This window comes from Castor canadensis, chromosome X (assembly GCF_047511655.1).
Source record: "Castor canadensis chromosome X, mCasCan1.hap1v2, whole genome shotgun sequence".
Taxonomy (NCBI): Eukaryota; Metazoa; Chordata; class Mammalia; order Rodentia; family Castoridae; genus Castor; species Castor canadensis.
The window spans coordinates 82,043,368-82,061,516 of NC_133405.1; the positions used below are offsets into that span (position 1 = coordinate 82,043,368).

General features: G+C 43.8%; 1 protein-coding gene across 1 annotated transcript; it reads left to right on the top strand.

The window, feature by feature from the left end:
• Window positions 1-584: 584 nt before the first annotated feature.
• On the top strand, window positions 585-6,048 carry Slc7a3 (solute carrier family 7 member 3). Its single transcript, XM_020152416.2, has 12 exons — window positions 585-759; window positions 1,762-2,161; window positions 2,772-2,930; window positions 3,112-3,289; window positions 3,460-3,572; window positions 3,697-3,919; window positions 4,093-4,232; window positions 4,320-4,422; window positions 4,665-4,831; window positions 4,990-5,156; window positions 5,444-5,552; window positions 5,689-6,048. Exons 2-12 carry the CDS (start codon window positions 1,792-1,794, stop codon window positions 5,817-5,819), a joined length of 1,860 nt encoding a protein of 619 aa, XP_020008005.2. The 5' UTR covers window positions 585-759; window positions 1,762-1,791; the 3' UTR covers window positions 5,820-6,048.
• The last annotated feature ends 12,101 nt before the right edge of the window (window positions 6,049-18,149 follow it).

Sequence of the window (18,149 nt, forward strand, 5' to 3'; positions counted from 1 at the left end):
GCTCAAGTGGTAGAGAGCTTGCTTATAGCTGAGCGGTGGGGGGTCACATGGTTGTTCACAGAGCAGGTGACCTCATGTGACAAGTAAGCTAAGGAAGACTGAGGTGGAGACCCTCGGTGCTGTTTGCCCCTCCACCTTTCAGTCACAATCTAATCCCTCTTTATACACTGTCCCCACTACCAAACGCCGCCCAGAATCACTGATTCTGACTCGTTCGGCACAAAGGTAGAAAATCTCATGGGGTCTCTGGCCAGGAAGCCTCTCATTGTTCTGCTCGGACGATCAGCGGGGCAAATGGGAAAAGGTTGCCCTGCCCCCTATCTCGTTCCCCGACAGGCCAGGCAGCTGTTGCCGGTGGGAAGCAGTCTCAGGCCCCACGCAATCCCTGTTGCAAACCCGAGGTCTCTCTCTCTCTCTCTCTCTCTCTCTCTCTGTTTCTCTCTCTCTCTCCTCTCTCTTTCTCCCTCTTTCTTCTCCCTTCTCTCTCTCTCTCCCTCCCTCTCCTCTCTCTCTCTGTGTGTGTGTTGTGATTGTGTGGTGTGTGTTCAGTGTAGGGAGGAGGATCGGGGGTGGGATCCCGTGACGTTACTAGCTCCGCCTCCCGGTGAATATAAGGGGCGCTTGGCGCGCAACGACCCCAAGCAGTAGCATTGAAGCCAGAGCCGCCGAACTCGGCATCCTCAATCCAACTCGGTTTAAGTCAACCTCGCCGAACCCGATCCGAGATTCCTTGCTCCCTGGGCTTGCCACAGCTCTCTGGTAAGCCTTTGGGGCCGGCACGTGTGTCGGAGGAGGGCACGGGGAGGGTCCTACCTAGGATTCTCTAGCAACCCTGGCATGCAGTTGCATCAACCGGGCCATGACCTGTTGCTGGCGAGACCCCGGCCCCGGGAGTCGGGGCCCCTATCTCCACCCCAGCACCGGGCTGTTTCTAGAGGGGAACATAAAAATCTGGGTGCTGAGTTGGGGGCACCGGATGGGACCCTAGCAATCGGGCTGCTCTGGGGCCCCTCTCGGGGCGCGTCTCCCAGTCTTAGATGTGCAAGCCCCGCCTCACTGTGATGCTCACAGGTCAGCATAGCCGGGCGGGAGGAAGTGGGGGAACATTTGCTTACTCCCCTGGCGAAGGCAGCGCCAGCTGAGCGGTTGTGAGCTTGGTGAGGAGGAATGGACTAGTGGTCACTTTTAATCTGCAGCCGAGATCGGTCCCCTGCCCTGGGCGGTCTGGGGGCCATATCCCTTCGGAGCCCTGGGGACACCCGCTGAAAGGAACGTGGGTAGTGGGTGTGAGAAGGGGGCTCTCCCAGAGTTGCTGGCCCCTCCTTAGTTGAGTTCTGCTTAATTCCTAAGATCCGCAGGCCAGGGAACAAACACCAGGTTTCAGGGTTCCTTGGATGGGGTTTAGGATAAATCCTATAGGTTCCTGGCCAGAGAAAGAGAAAGAAATCTAATGTCTGAGCGCTTCCTAAGTGCCAACCACTGTACTTATAGTAGTACAGTGGGGATTTTACAGACCTCTTCCGAAATTAGTCCTTCCATAAGCCTTGTGAGGCACTGTAACCCTCACTCCCATTATTGTAATTCCTACTTGCATATGAAGAAACTGAGGTTTAGAGGTAAAGTGACTTGCCTTTGTCCCTTCCATTCCCCTCTCCCCTCTCCCCTCTAGCTCCTTTGCTTGGTGGAGTGGGTTTTGTAATTCACTTTTAGAGCTTAAGGATAATGAGCCCCATTGAAAGGCTTTTGTCTTGTTTTCACCAGATTCTGGCATCCTCTTCAATTCCAACTAGAATGCTGTGGCGGGCACTTCGCAGATTTGGTCAAAAGCTGGTGCGGAGACGTGCACTGGAGCCAGGGATGGTGGACACCCCCCTGGCCAGATGCCTGAGCACGCTGGACTTAGTGGCCCTGGGTGTGGGCAGCACGTTGGGTGCAGGCGTGTATGTCCTGGCTGGTGAGGTGGCCAAAGATAAAGCAGGACCATCCATTGTGATCTGCTTTTTGGTGGCTGCTCTGTCTTCTGTGTTGGCTGGGCTGTGCTATGCAGAGTTTGGTGCCCGGGTTCCCCGTTCTGGTTCTGCATATCTCTACAGCTATGTCACTGTGGGTGAACTCTGGGCCTTCACCACTGGCTGGAACCTCATCCTCTCCTATGTCATTGGTGAGATGGTGGGACATGGAGGGAACCGCACAGCTAGCAAAGGGGCTTTAGTTAGGAAATCTGGGTGGAATGGTGTAGCTGAAGTATTCTTTACTAATCTGAGGACCTCAATATTCCTAAATGTGTATATTTGTGAGAGTCTGGGAGGGTCAAAGGTGTGGATAAATTGTTTATTCTTACCTCTGCCTAGGGTTCCTTCATTAATTTTTTTTTTTTTAGTGGGGACTGGGGTTTGAACTCAGGGCTTTGCAATTGCAGAGCAGGCACTCTACTGCTTAAGCCACACCTCCAGTCCATTTTTCTCTGGTTATTTTGAGAGCCTCAGTCCTCCTGATCTCAGCCTCCTAAGAAGCTAGGATTACAGGCATGAGCCACTATACTTGGCTACGTGACTGGTTTTGGTTCTTAAAAATAGGAGCTGGGTGTGGTGGCACATGCCTGTAATCTCAGAACTCAGGAGGCTGAGGTAAGAGGATTGTGATTTCCAGGGCAGCCTGAGCTACATAGTGAGACCCTGGCTAAAAAAAAAAAAAGTAAGAATAGGCGATAATGGCAGAGATTTGTGTGAGACTGGTGTGGGACCCCATGTTTTCTCTCTCTGCTCTCTCAGGTACAGCCAGTGTGGCCCGGGCCTGGAGCTCTGCTTTTGACAACCTAATTGGGAACCACATCTCTCACACTTTGAAAGGGACCATCTCACTGCATGTGCCCCGTGTCCTTGCAGAATATCCAGACTTCTTTGCTATGGGCCTTGTGTTGTTGCTCACTGGTGAGGCAAAGGGCAGAGTATAATGGTGGGGAGGGTCTGGGTCTGCGAGGGCATGACGGGGGTGGTAATGGTGAGGAGGAAGAGAAGCTGGGAAGGAAGGAGTCTGCCATATAGAGGCAGGAAAACAAAGCTTGGAGTGAGGACTTTCTTTCTCAGGGTCCTGAATGAATATTTTCCGCAGGATTGCTGGCTCTGGGGGCCAGTGAGTCGGCCCTGGTAACCAAAGTGTTCACAGGGGTGAATCTTTTGGTTCTTGGCTTTGTCATCATCTCTGGCTTCATTAAGGGAAGCCTGCACAATTGGAGGCTCACAAAAGAGGACTACGAATTGACCAAGGCTGGACTCAATGACACGGACAGGTTAGTCACTCTTAGGAGCTGCTGTTGAAGACATGATGGAGAGTAGGGGGATTCAGGAAGGAGGTGGAGAACAATTGGAGGCTGGGCCTTGAAGACCTAGTTAATTAATTAGAGAATAGGAACGGGGTTGACATAACATACCTTTGATGTTTCCATTCCTTCTGCTCTAGCTTGGGCCCTATGGGCTCTGGAGGATTCGTGCCTTTTGGCTTTGAGGGGATTCTCCGTGGAGCTGCCACCTGTTTCTATGCATTTGTTGGTTTCGACTGTATTGCTACCACTGGTAACATAGTCAATCCATTCTGTCTGGGGCTTGGGTGCGCTCTGGCTGCATGCAGATGGGGGTTGGTAGAGGAGTAAGCCTGCTTCCCTGGTTAAGGACCATTGTACTGTGCCCTTTCCTGCAGGGGAAGAGGCCCGGAATCCAAAGCGTTCCATCCCTATGGGCATTGTGATCTCCCTGTCTGTCTGCTTTTTGGCATATTTTGGTGTCTCTTCGGCACTCACCCTCATGATGCCTTACTATCAGCTTCGGCCTGAGAGCCCTTTGCCTGAGGCATTTCTCCACGTGGGATGGGCTCCTGCCCGCTACCTTGTGGCTGTTGGCTCCCTCTGTGCTCTTTCTACTAGGTCAGTGTCAAATGTTTGTGTTCCTCTGTGACCAGAGTTTCAGGGTATGGCCATTTTGTACCAGAGAATACCCCTTACAAGTGCTGTGAAGGGAAGGTGGGGACGCCTTACATTACAGGTTTGGGAAGAGATAGCTCAGTCAATTCATGCCGCTGTGGACTTCTCCTTTCCAGCCTTTTGGGCTCCATGTTTCCCATGCCTCGGGTGATGTATGCAATGGCAGAAGATGGCCTCCTGTTTCGTGTCCTTGCTCGGGTCCACAAAAGCACACATACACCCATTGTGGCTACTGTGGTCTCTGGCATTATCGCAGGTAAAAAAATCCTCTTAGTGATTTCACCAACTCCTTTACTTTTGCTACTCCCTTCTCTCACTTGTCGTTTCTGCCCACTAATTTTAGCATTCATGGCATTCCTGTTTGAACTCACTGATCTTGTGGACCTCATGTCAATTGGGACCCTGCTTGCTTACTCCCTGGTGTCCATTTGTGTTCTCATTCTCAGGTGAGACTTCCTTCCTCCACATACTGTGGTGAGGGTGTCATTCCTGAATGAGGATTGATAGGGATGTGCTCCTTCTTTCTCCTCCACCTTCTGTCACCCCAAATTTCCTTGAGGAATTTGGGTATCTGCCCTGTCCAAAAGAGCTTCTGCTCTTGATGGTGATGAAGAAGCTGCCTGGGAGAAAGATGGTAAATGGTTAAGGGTTCTTCTTAAAACTGCCCTTTTTTCTTACTCTTGCTCAGGTATCAGCCCGACCAGGAGATGAAGACTAGGGAAGAGGAAGTGGAGTTGCAGGAGGAGAAGACACCTGAGGAAGAGAAGCTGACCTTGCAGGCATTGTTTTGCCCACTCATTGCTATCCCCACTCCACTCTCCGGCCGGCTTGTCTATGTTTGTTCCTCTTTGCTTGGTGAGCAGTGACATTTCTCTTTGAAGTGGCTCTGAGGTCAGCATGATGGGGTGGACATGAGTGTGACAGAGGTGACCCTCTTTGGAATGGGATGCCTAACACCTTAGTATGTTGGTCTCAAGAGTTGGTTTTGATGTCTTTCAACTTGACCATTGAAGCTCTACTGCTGACTGTCCTTTGCCTGGTGCTGAACCAGTGGACAGTTCCACTGCTTTCTGGAGACCCAGTGTGGGTCACAGTGGTTGTGCTGATCCTGGTACTCATTTTTGGAATCACTGGGGTTATCTGGAGACAGCCACAGAACTCCACTCCTCTTCACTTTAAGGTAAATGATGTCTCTTTCCTCTCATCAACCTGTTTTGGGAGAATAAGCTCTAGATGCCTTGTGTGGCCCAATAAAGTTTACAGATATTTAGTTGGACACAAAGGGGCAGCTCTAAGAGGAAGGCCAAGCCTTTTTCCCTGGGCCTCTTCAGTTCCTTTCTAGTTCCATTTCCCCATTGGCATATAGAGCATGAGTAGGGGCTGAACTCTGCCTTTTCTGGCCTGAGTAAGATAAGGATCTCTTTCTAGGCCATTCTGTGGTATATACAAAAATTTTCCTGTTTTCAGGTGCCAGTTGTGCCTCTTCTCCCACTAGTGAGCATCTTTGTGAATGTTTACCTTATGATGCAGATGACTGCTGGTACCTGGGCCCGATTTGGGGTCTGGATGCTGATCGGTATGTATCTGCTTGGGAAGAGTAAGCCTCTTGGGTGCCCTACCTCAACTCCTTTCCCTCTTGACCTCCAGTAGATATGTTAAGCTTTCCTTATAGGTCACTACCTCCCCACCTCATGACTACCTTTCCTCACCAGGGTTTGCTATCTATTTTGGCTATGGGATCCAGCACAGTGTGGAAGAGGTTAAGAGTCATCAACCTCTACCCAAGACTAGGGCCCAAACTGTAGACCTTGATCTTACCAGTTCCTGCATCCACTCAATCTGACGTAATCACACCTGAGTGCTGCCTGGTCCCTCTGCACAATAGTGAAGAATACTCTGGACCCCACAGAGAGCTGGCCCTTCCATGTGGTGGTAGTGTGGGGAAGGGATACTAATAGAGCTCTGTATTGTGGAGTGAAGGGTGTGTCTTTGCTGTTTCTCATCTATTTTTGTGTACTTTAAAATGGTCTCTGTAGTTGCTTACTGGCTTTGAAAAAGTATTATTAAAAGAAAGTAACAAAAAAATTTTCTGTCCTTTGTTTATTAGAGGTGATTGTAGAGGTTGATTTTAAGGCTGGTGAGCTTCAAGGTATCCTTTGTCTTTTCTCCAGTCTCCACAAAGCAATCTGTTGTGCCTAGGTGTGCTTCTTTTGGACTCAGGTTTGAAGAGGGTAGTGTAAGCAGCCTACTTTAGTCACATACTTAAAGAATGACCTTGAGATATATTTTCTTCCCCTTGCTACCCTGAAGATTAGGCTCTGGATAAGCACGCTGCAATACTCATCTCTGGGATTTGGGGGTGGACTCTGATCTCAACACTGGCATTGGTTAGGGCCTACACTGAGACCATTGTCTTCTATTCCACCCCTTCAACTTGGACCAGTCCCAGATTCTAGTGACTGCCTGGGCAACAGAAATTTTGGCTGACTGTTTGGCACTGCTGGGAGGAGGGTGGACAGTAGGAGGTTTTGGTAAATGACTATGTATGCAAGGTTACTGATTGCTAGAATAGTAGGGAATCAGAGGTCAGAGCTCTGCTCAGACCAAGAATTATTCATTCATCTATTTATCCAACTCATGTGTAAGATGCTAAACCCTGTGCTGGGTGCTGGTGATACAACCATGAATAAACAGTCTCTGACCTCAAGGAATTGGTGGTCTAGTCGGGGAAACAAGTAGGTAAACATGACTATAAAACAATGATTCAACTCAGGACAGGGCTGAGTCTTGAGTAAGTGCTGTAGAAGAAGACTGAGGGGAAGGCTTGGTCATCCATGAACAGTGAAGGAAACCATGAAAGTATGAAAAAGATTCTCTGGGGGCATGATGTAGTTTTACTGTAGCTGGAGGGCAGCATATAAAGGTAATGAAAGGTAACAGACCAAAGGCATAGCCTTGTGTACCCCACTAAGGCATCCTGAAGCTGTGAATAGAGGGAAGCGGAAGGGAGTCATACGTATTCCAAGTAGGGTGATGGTTGGATTTTTATTCTGGCAGCAGCAAGGAGCATGGCTTAGAAGAAGATGGGGGGAAGCTAGAGAAGAGAGGTAATAGTTACCACTTATTGAGTATTTATAGCAGATAGTCTGCCTAAATCTTATTTTGTTCTTTCAACACCCTTTGAAGAACATGTTACAGTTATTTTTTTACAGATGAACGAACAGGTTTTAGGTAAGAAATATGCCCTAGGTCACTTAACTTCAAAAGATCAGGGCCAGGATACAAACCCAACATTGTTTAACTGCAGCCTATGCTCTTTAATCACTGTGAACATTGCTAGTAGTTATGTGGGCATTGTGGTTATTTGGGCAAAATATTTCAGGGTTTTTAGCTAGTTGAATACAAGAGGTAACAAAGAAGTGGGTGACATAGATTTCTCGGGTAATTTCTGGTTAATCATTAACCCAAGATGAACATAAGAGGAAGAGAATATTTGGAGAAAAATGAATTCAGTTCCATGGCTGCTGAGTTTATATGCCAGATTAGCTTCATATAGGTGAAGATAGTCAATGATTGGAACTTGGAGCCAGGATAGAGGTCTGGGCCAGATGTTCAGATGTAAGAGTCATCAGCTCAGAGGACATATGATATGTGATAGAAGCTGTGTAGACTAAAGATTGTCATGGGGTCACCAGGGGCCTGTGGCTCAGGACTGTAATCTTAGCTACTGAGGAGGCAGAGATCAGGAGGATCATGGTTCAAGGCCAGCTCCGGAAAATAGTTCCTGAGACTCTATCTTGAACGTACCCAACACAAAAAAGGGCCGGCAGAGTGGCCCAAATGGTAGAGTGCCTGCCTAGCAAGTGTGAAGCCCTGAGCTCAAACCCCAGTGCCACCAAAAAAAAAATGTCATGGGGCAAAACAAACAAAAAAAGTTGCACTACAATTGCAAAGCGCCCTTTGCAAATCAATAGGAAGACGAACAACCCGAAAGAAAAATGAATAAAGGGTGCAAATAGTTTTCAGAAAAAGAATATAAAAACAAATGCAAAAAAGAGACCCTCAACCTCACCCACTGAAGAAACAAATCAAAACAGCCACGAGTAAGTGTCTGCTTTGCAAGCGTGAAGCCCTGAGTTCAAGCCCCAGTCCCACTGGGCACTGGTGGCTTTTACCTGGAATCCTAGCTACTTGGGAGGCAGAGATCTAGAGGATTGCAGTTCAAGGCTAACCTGGACAAATAGTTTATGAAACCTCATCTGCAAAATAACCAGAGCAAAGTAGACTGGAGGTATGGTTCAAGAGGTAAAGGACCTGCCTAGCAAATGTGAGGCCCTGAGTTTAAACCCCAGAATGGACAAAAGAAAAAAAGCAAAAAATAATCATGAGATTTTAGTTCTTACCTTTCAGACAAAACAAAATCTTACAACACAAATTAAGGCTGTAGAAAAAAAAAGAAAAAACAAAACCAAATTAAGGTTGGCGACAGTGGCTCATATCCGTAATCCTACTTGGGAGGCTGAGATCAGGAGGATCGAAATTTGAGGCCATCCTGGGCATGTAGTTGTTGGGACCCCATCTCCAAAGTAACCAGATAAAAATGGACCAGAGGTGTGGCTCAAGTGGTGGAGCATCTGCTTTGCAGGCACAAAATCCCTGAGTTCAAACACCAGTCCCATCAAACAACAACAACAAACAAATTAAGGACCAGGCACTGAAAAAAGTGATGATAAACAGTCTTAAGCACGATAGGGTTATGATGCTTGCAGCTTTTGTGGAGGGAAATTTGAGAAACAAATTAAAAGTATTCCTTTTTGATCTGATAATTCCATTTATAAGAATTTTCAAAATTTACATATGCATAAGAATGTTTATCCAGATACTGTGTTTTGCTGATGGGGATTGAACTCAAGTTCTCAAGAATACTAAGCAGGTGCTTTGCTACTGAGCTATGCTCCCAGCCTCTACTTAGACATACTGATGATAGGATACAAGTTGGAAGCTTGAAGAGACAGAGGCAGAGACAGAGAGAATTGGATGTGCCAACATGTGATATAGAAAGATGTTCAAGATACTCTGTTGAGTAAAACAAAACAAAATGAAGAAGCCGGGTCAGTGGCTCAAGCCAGTAATCCTAGCTACTTGGGAAGCTGAGATCGGGAGGATCACGGTTCAGGGTCAGTCCTGGGCAAAATAAAAAAACAAATAAATAAACAAACAAATAAATAAAATAGTTTGCTGAGACACCATCTCAACAGAGAGAGCTGGGTGTGGTTGTGCATGCCTGTCACCCCAGTCATGGCAGGAAACGTAAAAGGGGAGAATTATGGTCCAGGCTAGGCAAAGCAAAAAGGGCTGGAGGTGTGGTTCAAGCACAAAGCCCTGAGTTCAAACTCCAGTATGCTAAAGAAAGAGTTGGGCACCAGTGGTTTACACCTGAGATCTTAGCAACTCAGGAGGCAAAGATCAGGAGAATCATAGTTTGGGACCAAAAAAAAAAAAAAAAGAAGTGGAGGCCTTATTTCAAAACTACCAACATAAGCCACAAGCCACCGGTGGCTCACACCTGTGATCCTCGCTACTCAGGAGGCAGAGATCAGGAGGATCATGGTTTGAAGCAAGCCTGGGCAAATAGTTCTCGAGACCCAATCTTGAAAAAACCCATCACAGAAAGGATTGGTGGAGTGGCTCAAGGTGTACGTCCTAAGTTCAAGACTCAGTACGCAAAAAAACAAAACAAAACAAAACAAAACCCAACACAAAAAAAGGGTGGTGGAGGACCTAGCAAGTGTGAGGTCCTTAATTCAAACCCCAGTACTGCCCCTCCCCACACAAAAAAAACAACCAACCTGGAGGTGAAAAGTATTTGCTAAAGAACAAAAGAGAATATATTTATATATTTTTTTTCTGGAAAAGTACATAAGAAACTACTAAGCTCTGGTTTCTCTTCTGTAGTTTTTTTCATTTTTCACCAGGTAAAAGCATTATTTTTTATTTCATTTCTAAGAATCATAATAGTGAATGGTGAGGGGAACACTAGTAAGGAGTAGGAGGACTCAGTGAAGAAGATGGAGGAGCGACTGAAGAGACAGGAATGGTGTGGAAGTCTAGGGAGGAGAGGACTTTTAGGAATAGTCAACAATGCAAATGCTGTGTGGAGAGTTGAGGTAAATAAGATAAGGACAGAAGGGAGTTCATTGGTTGTGCTGGTTAGGAAGCCATGGATGGTTGCAAGTCAGGCGGTGGGGTAGGAGCCACGGCCGGCTGGTGAGCGAAGTGTGAGGAAGAGGTCCGTACTGTAGGCTAGCATATTAGGCAGTGGCTGGAGGGAGTTGAGGGAGAGTTGGTTTAAAAAGATGGGCAATTCTTGCATTTCTGTGGTTGAAGATTGTTGATAGGTCAGCTAATAGATCCTGGTACTGCTGTTTAAATGAATGATTTGTGAAGGAGGGAATGGTTCTTTGATTTGGGGCTCTAGCCCTTTTTATTTCATACTATATTTCCCAGATTTCAGACATCTGAGTGTAAACTTCATGATTTTTTTTTCTCTATTTTGGTAATTCTAGTACTGAGTATTTAAAAAAATACCTCACATTAAAAAAATTGGCAGTACTCAGGTCTGAACTTTGGATTTTGCATTTGCTAGGCAGCCTTACCATTTGAGCCACACTCTCAACTCTTTTTGCTTTAGTTGTTTTTCTGATAAGGCCTCATGTTTTAACCTGGGCCATGTAGTGGGATTACAGGTGTGAACCAGTATGCCTGGTTTATTGATTGGGTTGGGGTCTTGCTAACTATTTGCTCAGGCTGTCCTCGAACTGTGATCCTCCCAATCTCTGCCTCCTAGATAGCTGGGATTATAGATGTGAGCCACTGCATCTGGCTAAAACCTCACTTTTTGCAGCTTAAATACACTCATTCTTTGTAATGCTGGGGATTGAACTCCCAGTCTCACGCATACTATGCAAGTGCTCAATCCCTAAGCTACACCTCCAGCTAAATACACTTAGTTTAAAAAGAAAATACTTTATCACTATAATAAATGGAAAACAAAGTATTTTTTAATGCATGTTAAAATAAATATCTGTCTAAAAATATTTGTCTGTGCAACACTTAAAATAACCACACAGTCCACATTTTGGAAATATTTATGCAATTAACACAGTGAATAACCTCTGTCAGGCACTAGACTTGAAGGTGGAATAGACAATTGCTTTAGGCATGATCTAATCTTGATCTCCTCACAGAGATAGAGATAAAATTGACCCAAATAAGTGCAAAGACACAAAGGATGAAATAATCAGTGTCCCCAGAGAAGTAGGCATGAAGTACCTACCGTAAGAATTCATTCATACTGGAATTCTCTTGAGAAGTTCTGGGAATTCTTCATGGAGCTCAAGGCTTTTAAACCGAGGCTTAAAGGATAGGAAAATGTGTCAGTTGAGAAATTGGGGGTGGGGAGAGAGGAGAGCATTTCAGGAGGAAGGAAACTAGTGCACAAAGAAAAGAAGATGAGAAAGCTAAATACTCAATTCACCCAAAGGTTAGGGTTCTGAAGGAGTGAAGTAGAAAACTAAGACAGGAAAGGTAGGTTCCTGTAAGATGAAGGCTATTAATTCCAGGGCCTGCAACTGAATGGCAAGAAGTGTGTGGATGGGAGGCAGAAAACAGAGAGAGTGGATTATGGGTATCAAAATACAGTTAATAGAATAAGTTCTAGAGTTCTATAGCACAGTAGGGTGAACATATTTTATAACAATTTATTATAATATAAAGTACTAATAGAGAGGAATTCAAAAGTTTCCAATACACATAAAGAAATGATAAATGTGCTGTTGCATAGTAAGTTGACTACAGTAATGATAATGTAGTACATATTTCAAAAAGCGAGAAGGGATTTTGAATGCTTTTGCCACAGAGAAATGATAAATATTTGAGAATACAGATATGTTTATCTTGATTAAACATTACATAATATGTATAAATATTGCAAAACCATATGGTATCTCATTTAATAGTACAATTTTAATGTATCAGTCAAAAAACATTTAAATAGAAAAAGAAATGGTGGGGTTCAGAGGAGTGGTTCAAATGTAGAGCACCTGTCTAGGAAGCATGAAGCCCTGAGTTCAAACCCCCATACTACCAAAAAATTATCTTTTTGGGGGCTGGCAGTGTTGGTCAAGTGGTAGTGCTCATGCAAGTGCCTAGCATGTGCAAGGCCGTGAGTTCAAACCCTACTAACACCAAAAAAATTTAACAACAGCAACAAAAAAAAGAAAGAAATGGTGGGCTGGGGGTGAAGCTCACTGGAGGAACACTTGTTTTGCCCTGGGATTCCATCCCTAGCACTGTAAAAAAAGAAAAAAAGAAAAAGAAAGAAAAATAAATGTTTTTGTTATTGGGGTTTGAACTTAGGAGTTTGCACTTGCAAAGCAGGCACTCTACCACTTGAGCCACATCTCCAGCCCATTTTGCTCTGGTTATTTTGGAAATGGGGTCTCACGAACTGTTTGCCTGGAATGGCTTCAAACCTCAATCCTCCTGATCTGAGCCTCCAAGTAGCTAGGATTACTGGTCCCTGGCTGAAATCATAAATGTTTAAGAAGCTGGAGATGCTAATTACTTTTGATCATTGTATATGGCATACGTGCAGTGGGTCTTCCCGTTACACTCCATAAATATGTACATTATTATGTGTCAGTAGAAGTAGAAGTGTGTGGATGACAATATTAAAACATGCAAAGGAGGGAGTGGTTATGTGATTTTGTTCAAAGAATTCCACCTCAACTATCCCGTCATGTAATCATACTCTAGATCTTGCCAGAATGTAGGCTTTGGCTGTCATCAATTGAAACAGGTTCCTGTACACAACTTGTCAAGGGTCTCCAGCTCATTTGCCCAAGTAACACCATTACAACAGTTCTTTGACCCTGTGAAGCATCCAATGCACCAACCCCTCCCACCCTTGTTCTCTCTTTTCATCAGTCTCCTCCAATCTTTGCTTGCTCCCTTAGCCATCTAAATTCCTGAATTTATTATTATCACTATTTTGTAAATACCTCCAACTCCCTAGTCAAGATTCTAGAGTTCCCTTCCACCCTCTCCCCCATCCTAACAATCATCATCATTCTTTCCTGTAGAATTCAGGATGGTCTCCAATCACACAACTGGGTAGGTTAATGATAGTCAACCTTGACTAGGCCCTCCACATGGCTCAAACTTCTCCCTTTCTCTCATTCTCGTGCCCTCTGAAACAGCTCTTTCTTACTTTATTCACATTCTTCAAGTCATTCCCTCCTACTCTCTGCTGTTGACTTTGTCTCGTATTTTATTGAGGAAAATATGTGCCCATCAGATAAAAACTCCCTCATGTTTCTGTGGATTTTTTTTCTTTTATGAACATTAGCTCCTCTTTTTCCCCCCAACAATAAAAATGTTTATTGTACAAAATTGAAAAGCACTGAAAAATATAAGAGACTAAGTAGGCTGGGGGTGTACCCTAGTGGTAAAGCGCTTGCCTACCATGCATGAGGTGCTGGGTTTGATCCTCAGCAAGGTAAAAAGAAAAAAAAAAGTAAAGAGTTCTCCTAAATCTCACACTCAAAGGTAAGCATTGTTGGCTTCTGGAAAATACTCTTCCAGAGATTTTATTCAACTATGCATATAATTTAATCCAAGTGTTTACCTTCTCTGTACACTTTTAAAAAAAATGTAACAGACGAGATCAGGTGCGTTCAGGGTGGTATGGCCGTAGACAGAAAAAATGTAACAGGATGTAGGCAATTCTCTACTTTTATAATTATAGATTGTTTTCACATCAAAAGATTTTTTTCCTTGTTTTTGAAACAGGGTCACTACCTAGCCCTGGTTGCCCTGGAACTCACTATGTAGCCTAGGCTGGCCTCCAACACACAGTCCTTCTGTCTCAGCCTCTTGAGTGCTGAGATTAAAGATGCACCCACTATGCCCTGCCACAGCAAAGTTGCTAGGCAAGTGCTTTACCTCTTGAGCCATGCCCACAGCCTTTTTTGCTTTTGTTATTTATTTGTTTGTTTATTTATTGTGGTACTGGGGTTTGAACTCAGGGCTGCGTGCTTGCAAAGCAGGCACTCTACTGCTTAAGCCACACCTCTAGTCTATTTTGCTCTGCTTATTTTGGAAATGGGGTCTCCAAAAGTATTTGCCCAGGCTGGCCTCGAACTGCAATTGGACCCATCAGTCTCCTAAATAACTAGAATTACTTTTGTTACTTTTTGAATTGGGTATCACATTTATCCCCCTGCTAGCCTGGATTGTGATCCTCCTATTTATATCTCCTGCATTCCTGGGATAACAACTGTGTACCATCACACACAGCTTATTGGTTAAGATTGCCTGAGCTGGCCTCAAACTGCAATCCTCTTGATTTCCTGCCTCCTGAGTACTTGGGATTACATGTGTAAACCATAGTACCTGGCCACAGCAAAGTTTTTAAAAGCTGTATAAGTAACACGGTACAACCATAAGTTGTGTAACTAATCTAGTACTGATGATCATTTAAATGGGTTACAATGGTTCAGTGAACATTTCTGTTAATCTATCTTTATAAATCTTCCAATTTTCCTTTTGGAAAATTCCTATAAGTGGAATTGTTGGGCAATAGGATGCACACATTAAAAAAATTTTTTTTGGTGGAACTGGGGTTTGAATTCAGGGCTTCTCATTTGCAAAGCAGGTGCTCTACTGCTTGAGTCATACCTCAAGTACATTTTGCTCTGGTTATTTTGGAGATAGGAGGGGTCTCACAAACTATTTGCTCAGACTGGCCTTGAACAGTGAGCCTCCCAATTTCAGCCTCCCAAGTATCTAGGATTACAGGTGGATTACAGCCACAGTGACTGGCAAACATTTAAGATTTTTTAAATTTTGAAATAATTTATTTTTTTCCAGTTTTTGGTGGCATTCCTATCTTAGCATATATTAATTGCACACAGGAGTTTCACTGTGATATTTCCAAACATGTATGTAATGTAGTTTGACATAGTCACCTCCTCTGTTACTCTTTCTTTCTCCCCGCTTTTTTTTTAACAAGTAAACTTGTAGGTTTCAGTATTCTATTTTCATACATGCATACAATGTACTTCAATCATATTCACTCCATCACCCTCTCCTTTCACCCTTTCCCCTTTTGTTGATCCCCCCCAAGAACACACCCCTTTTACATTCATGTCCTTTTTTAGGTCTAAAAGTTTTTGCTTTTTTTAAATCTCTTTAAATACTCAAGCATTTGTTCTCATTTTACCTTTCTTTTTTTTAAAAGTTTTGGTTTTTTTGGTGGCACTGGGATTTGAACTCAGGATCTCATGGTTGCTAGGCAGGCGCTCTTAACGCTTGAGCCACTCCACCAGCCCTCATTTTATCTTTCCATCATAGTAACATTTAACATAAACATTTCAGTTCCCCCTCTCTGTTTTCTTTTTCTTTTTTTTTTTGTGATACTGGGTTTTGAACTCAAGGCTTCACTCTTGCAAAGCAGGCACTCTACCACTTGAACCACACTTTCACTCCATTTTGCTCTAGCTATTTTGGAGATGAGAGGATCTCGTGAACTATTTGCTTGGGCTGGCCTCAAACCATTTTCTTCCCAATCTCAGCCTCTCAAGTAGTTAGGATTATAGGAGTGAGCCATTGGTGCCCGGCCCCCTCTATTTTCTTTTCTTTCTTTCTTTTTTAATTATCATATTATTGTTGTACTGGGGGACATTTAAGATTTTGATAGAGGGTCTGGGAGTCTGGGGGTGTAGGTCAATGGTGGTAGAGGGCTTCTTTAGCATATGTGAGGCCCTGAGTTCCATTCCCAGCACTGCAAAAAAAAAAGCGGGGGGGGGGGAGAGAAAAGAGAAAAAAAGATTTTAGTACATATTACCAAACTGCCTTCCTTCCAGAAAAGTTGCAATAATTTGTTCTTCTACCAATAGTATGTAAGAGTTCCTGTTTTGTATATTTTGCCAAATCTGTGGTTTTGTTAATCTTTTTAACCTTTGCCAATCTGATAGTTGAAAATTTTTTACCTTACTTTAATTTGCATTTCTGTGATTACTGGTGAGGTTGAGTATCTTTTCATGTGTTTTTGGCTATGTTTCTTCCTGTGTAAATGTCTGATCATTTCAGAAAAGTCTTTTTCTTTTTAATTTGAAAAGCCTATTTTATGTTAGGAATGTGAAGTCTTTTTGTTTGTGACAGGTTCTTGTATATAGCCCAGGCTGGTGTCGAACTTGAGATTCTGTCTCCTGAGTGCTTGGATTATAGACGTGAATCACCGCCCCTGGCTGGTGAGGTTAATTCTTTATTTATTTCATATGTTGAAAAAAATCTTTTTTCTAGTCTGTAGACTGTCTTTCAACCTTGCTTATAGTGCCATTCAGAAGACATTATTTTTATGTGTTAAAACTTTTCATTATTTTTCCTTTGTCATTCTGGCTTTCAGTTCATGATTAGATCTTGCCATTGTGCTTATAAAATACCAATCCCCCACTTTCTTTTGGAATTTTTTTTGGTGAGATGGAGTTTGAATTCAGAGCTTCACACTTGCAAAACAGATACTCTACCGCTTGAGTCACACCTCTAGGCCATTTTGCTCTGGTAATTTTTGGAGATGGGAGCTTGAGAACAATTTGCCCAAGCTGGCCTCAATTGTGATCCTCTCAATCTCCTCTCTCTCTTGCAGTACTGGATTTTGAACTCAGGGCCTACACCTTGAGCCACTCCACCAGCCCTTTTTAGTGATGGACTTTTTAAAGATAGGGTCTCTTGAACTAATTGCCCGGGGCTGGCTTTGAATTGCAATCCTCCTGATCTCTGCCTCCTGAGTAGCTAGGATTACAAGCGTGAGCCACTGGTGCTCGGAATGATTGATGTTTTTCTTGAGACAGGGTCTCACCATATAGCCAGGCTGGCATTGAACTCGAGATCCTCCTGCCTCAACTTCTTGAGTTCTGGGATTACAGGAGTGCACCACCATGCCTGGCTTGCAATTGAATTTATCTTTGATTATTTTGGTATATAAAATGAGCAAGGATATAGTTTTTCAGTTTTTTGAAAATGACTACTCAGTTGTCTCAACATTATTTTTTGTGTGGGACTAGGGTTTGAACTCAGGGCTTCACACTTGCAGAGTGGGTGCTCTACTGCTTGAGCCACACCTCCAGTCCATTTTTCTCTGGTTATTTTGAGATGGGGTCTCGTGAACTATTTGCCTGGGCTGGCCTTGAACTGTGATCCTCCTGATCTCACCTTTTCAAGTAGCTAGGATTACAGACATGAGCCTCTGTGCCTGGCTAACTCTTTTTTTTTGTGGTGCTGGGTATACAATCCAGGGCTTTGTGCATGCTAGCCAAGTGTTCTACCACCACTGAGCTTCAGTCCCAGACCTGAACATTTGTTTTGGTGGCACTGGGGTTTGAACTCAGGGCCTCATACTTGCTAGCAGGAACTCTACCACTTGAGTCACTCCACCAACCCTTTTTTGTGCTGGTTATTTTTGAGATAGGGTTTTGCAAACTATTTGCCCTGGCTGGCTTCGAACCTCTATCCTGTCGATCTCTGCCTCTTGAGTAGTTAGTATTACAGGCGTGAGCCACTGTTGTCTAGTTCTCAACATTTTTCTTACATAATTCTTTTCCCCGCTGATTTGAATAGTTCGTATACTGTGTATATTTGGATCTTTTACTGGACTCTATTCTGTTCACTTATTTGTTTGTGCTATTTGTGGTGCTAGGGATTGAACCTAAGACCTTGCATATGCTAGGCAAGCTACATTCCCAGCCCTGTTTGTGCTATTACAGTAGTTTTATTTGCACTAGTTTTACTATCCAACAGAACAAACCCCTCTTCCTCACTCCATGAATAATTTTTAGAAAGTTTCATTAGCATAAATTAATTGTACAAAGGGGTTTCATTGTGTTTACATACATATACCCTGACTATATTACTTTCTTTTTTATTTTTATTGTTAGCACATAATAGTTGTTACTCTTTCTTATCCCCCCCTTCTCCTATAGTTTTAAGCAGCTTTTAGTGGGTTTCATTATGTTATTTTTGTACATATATGTTATGTACTTTAACCATATTCACCCTCCCATCACCCCCATCTTTCCCCCATTACTCTTTTTTTGGTGGGACTGGGGTTTGA

Bases quoted from the DNA above. Each gene is read 5' to 3' on its own strand.
- Slc7a3 (XM_020152416.2), top strand. From the start codon at position 1,792: ATGCTGTGGCGGGCACTTCGCAGATTTGGTCAAAAGCTGGTGCGGAGA. The intron at 3,920-4,092 runs GTCAGTGTCAAA...TCTCCTTTCCAG, and splicing joins CTCTGTGCTCTTTCTACTAG to CCTTTTGGGCTCCATGTTTC. The intron at 4,832-4,989 runs GTGAGCAGTGAC...TGACCATTGAAG, and splicing joins TGTTTGTTCCTCTTTGCTTG to CTCTACTGCTGACTGTCCTT.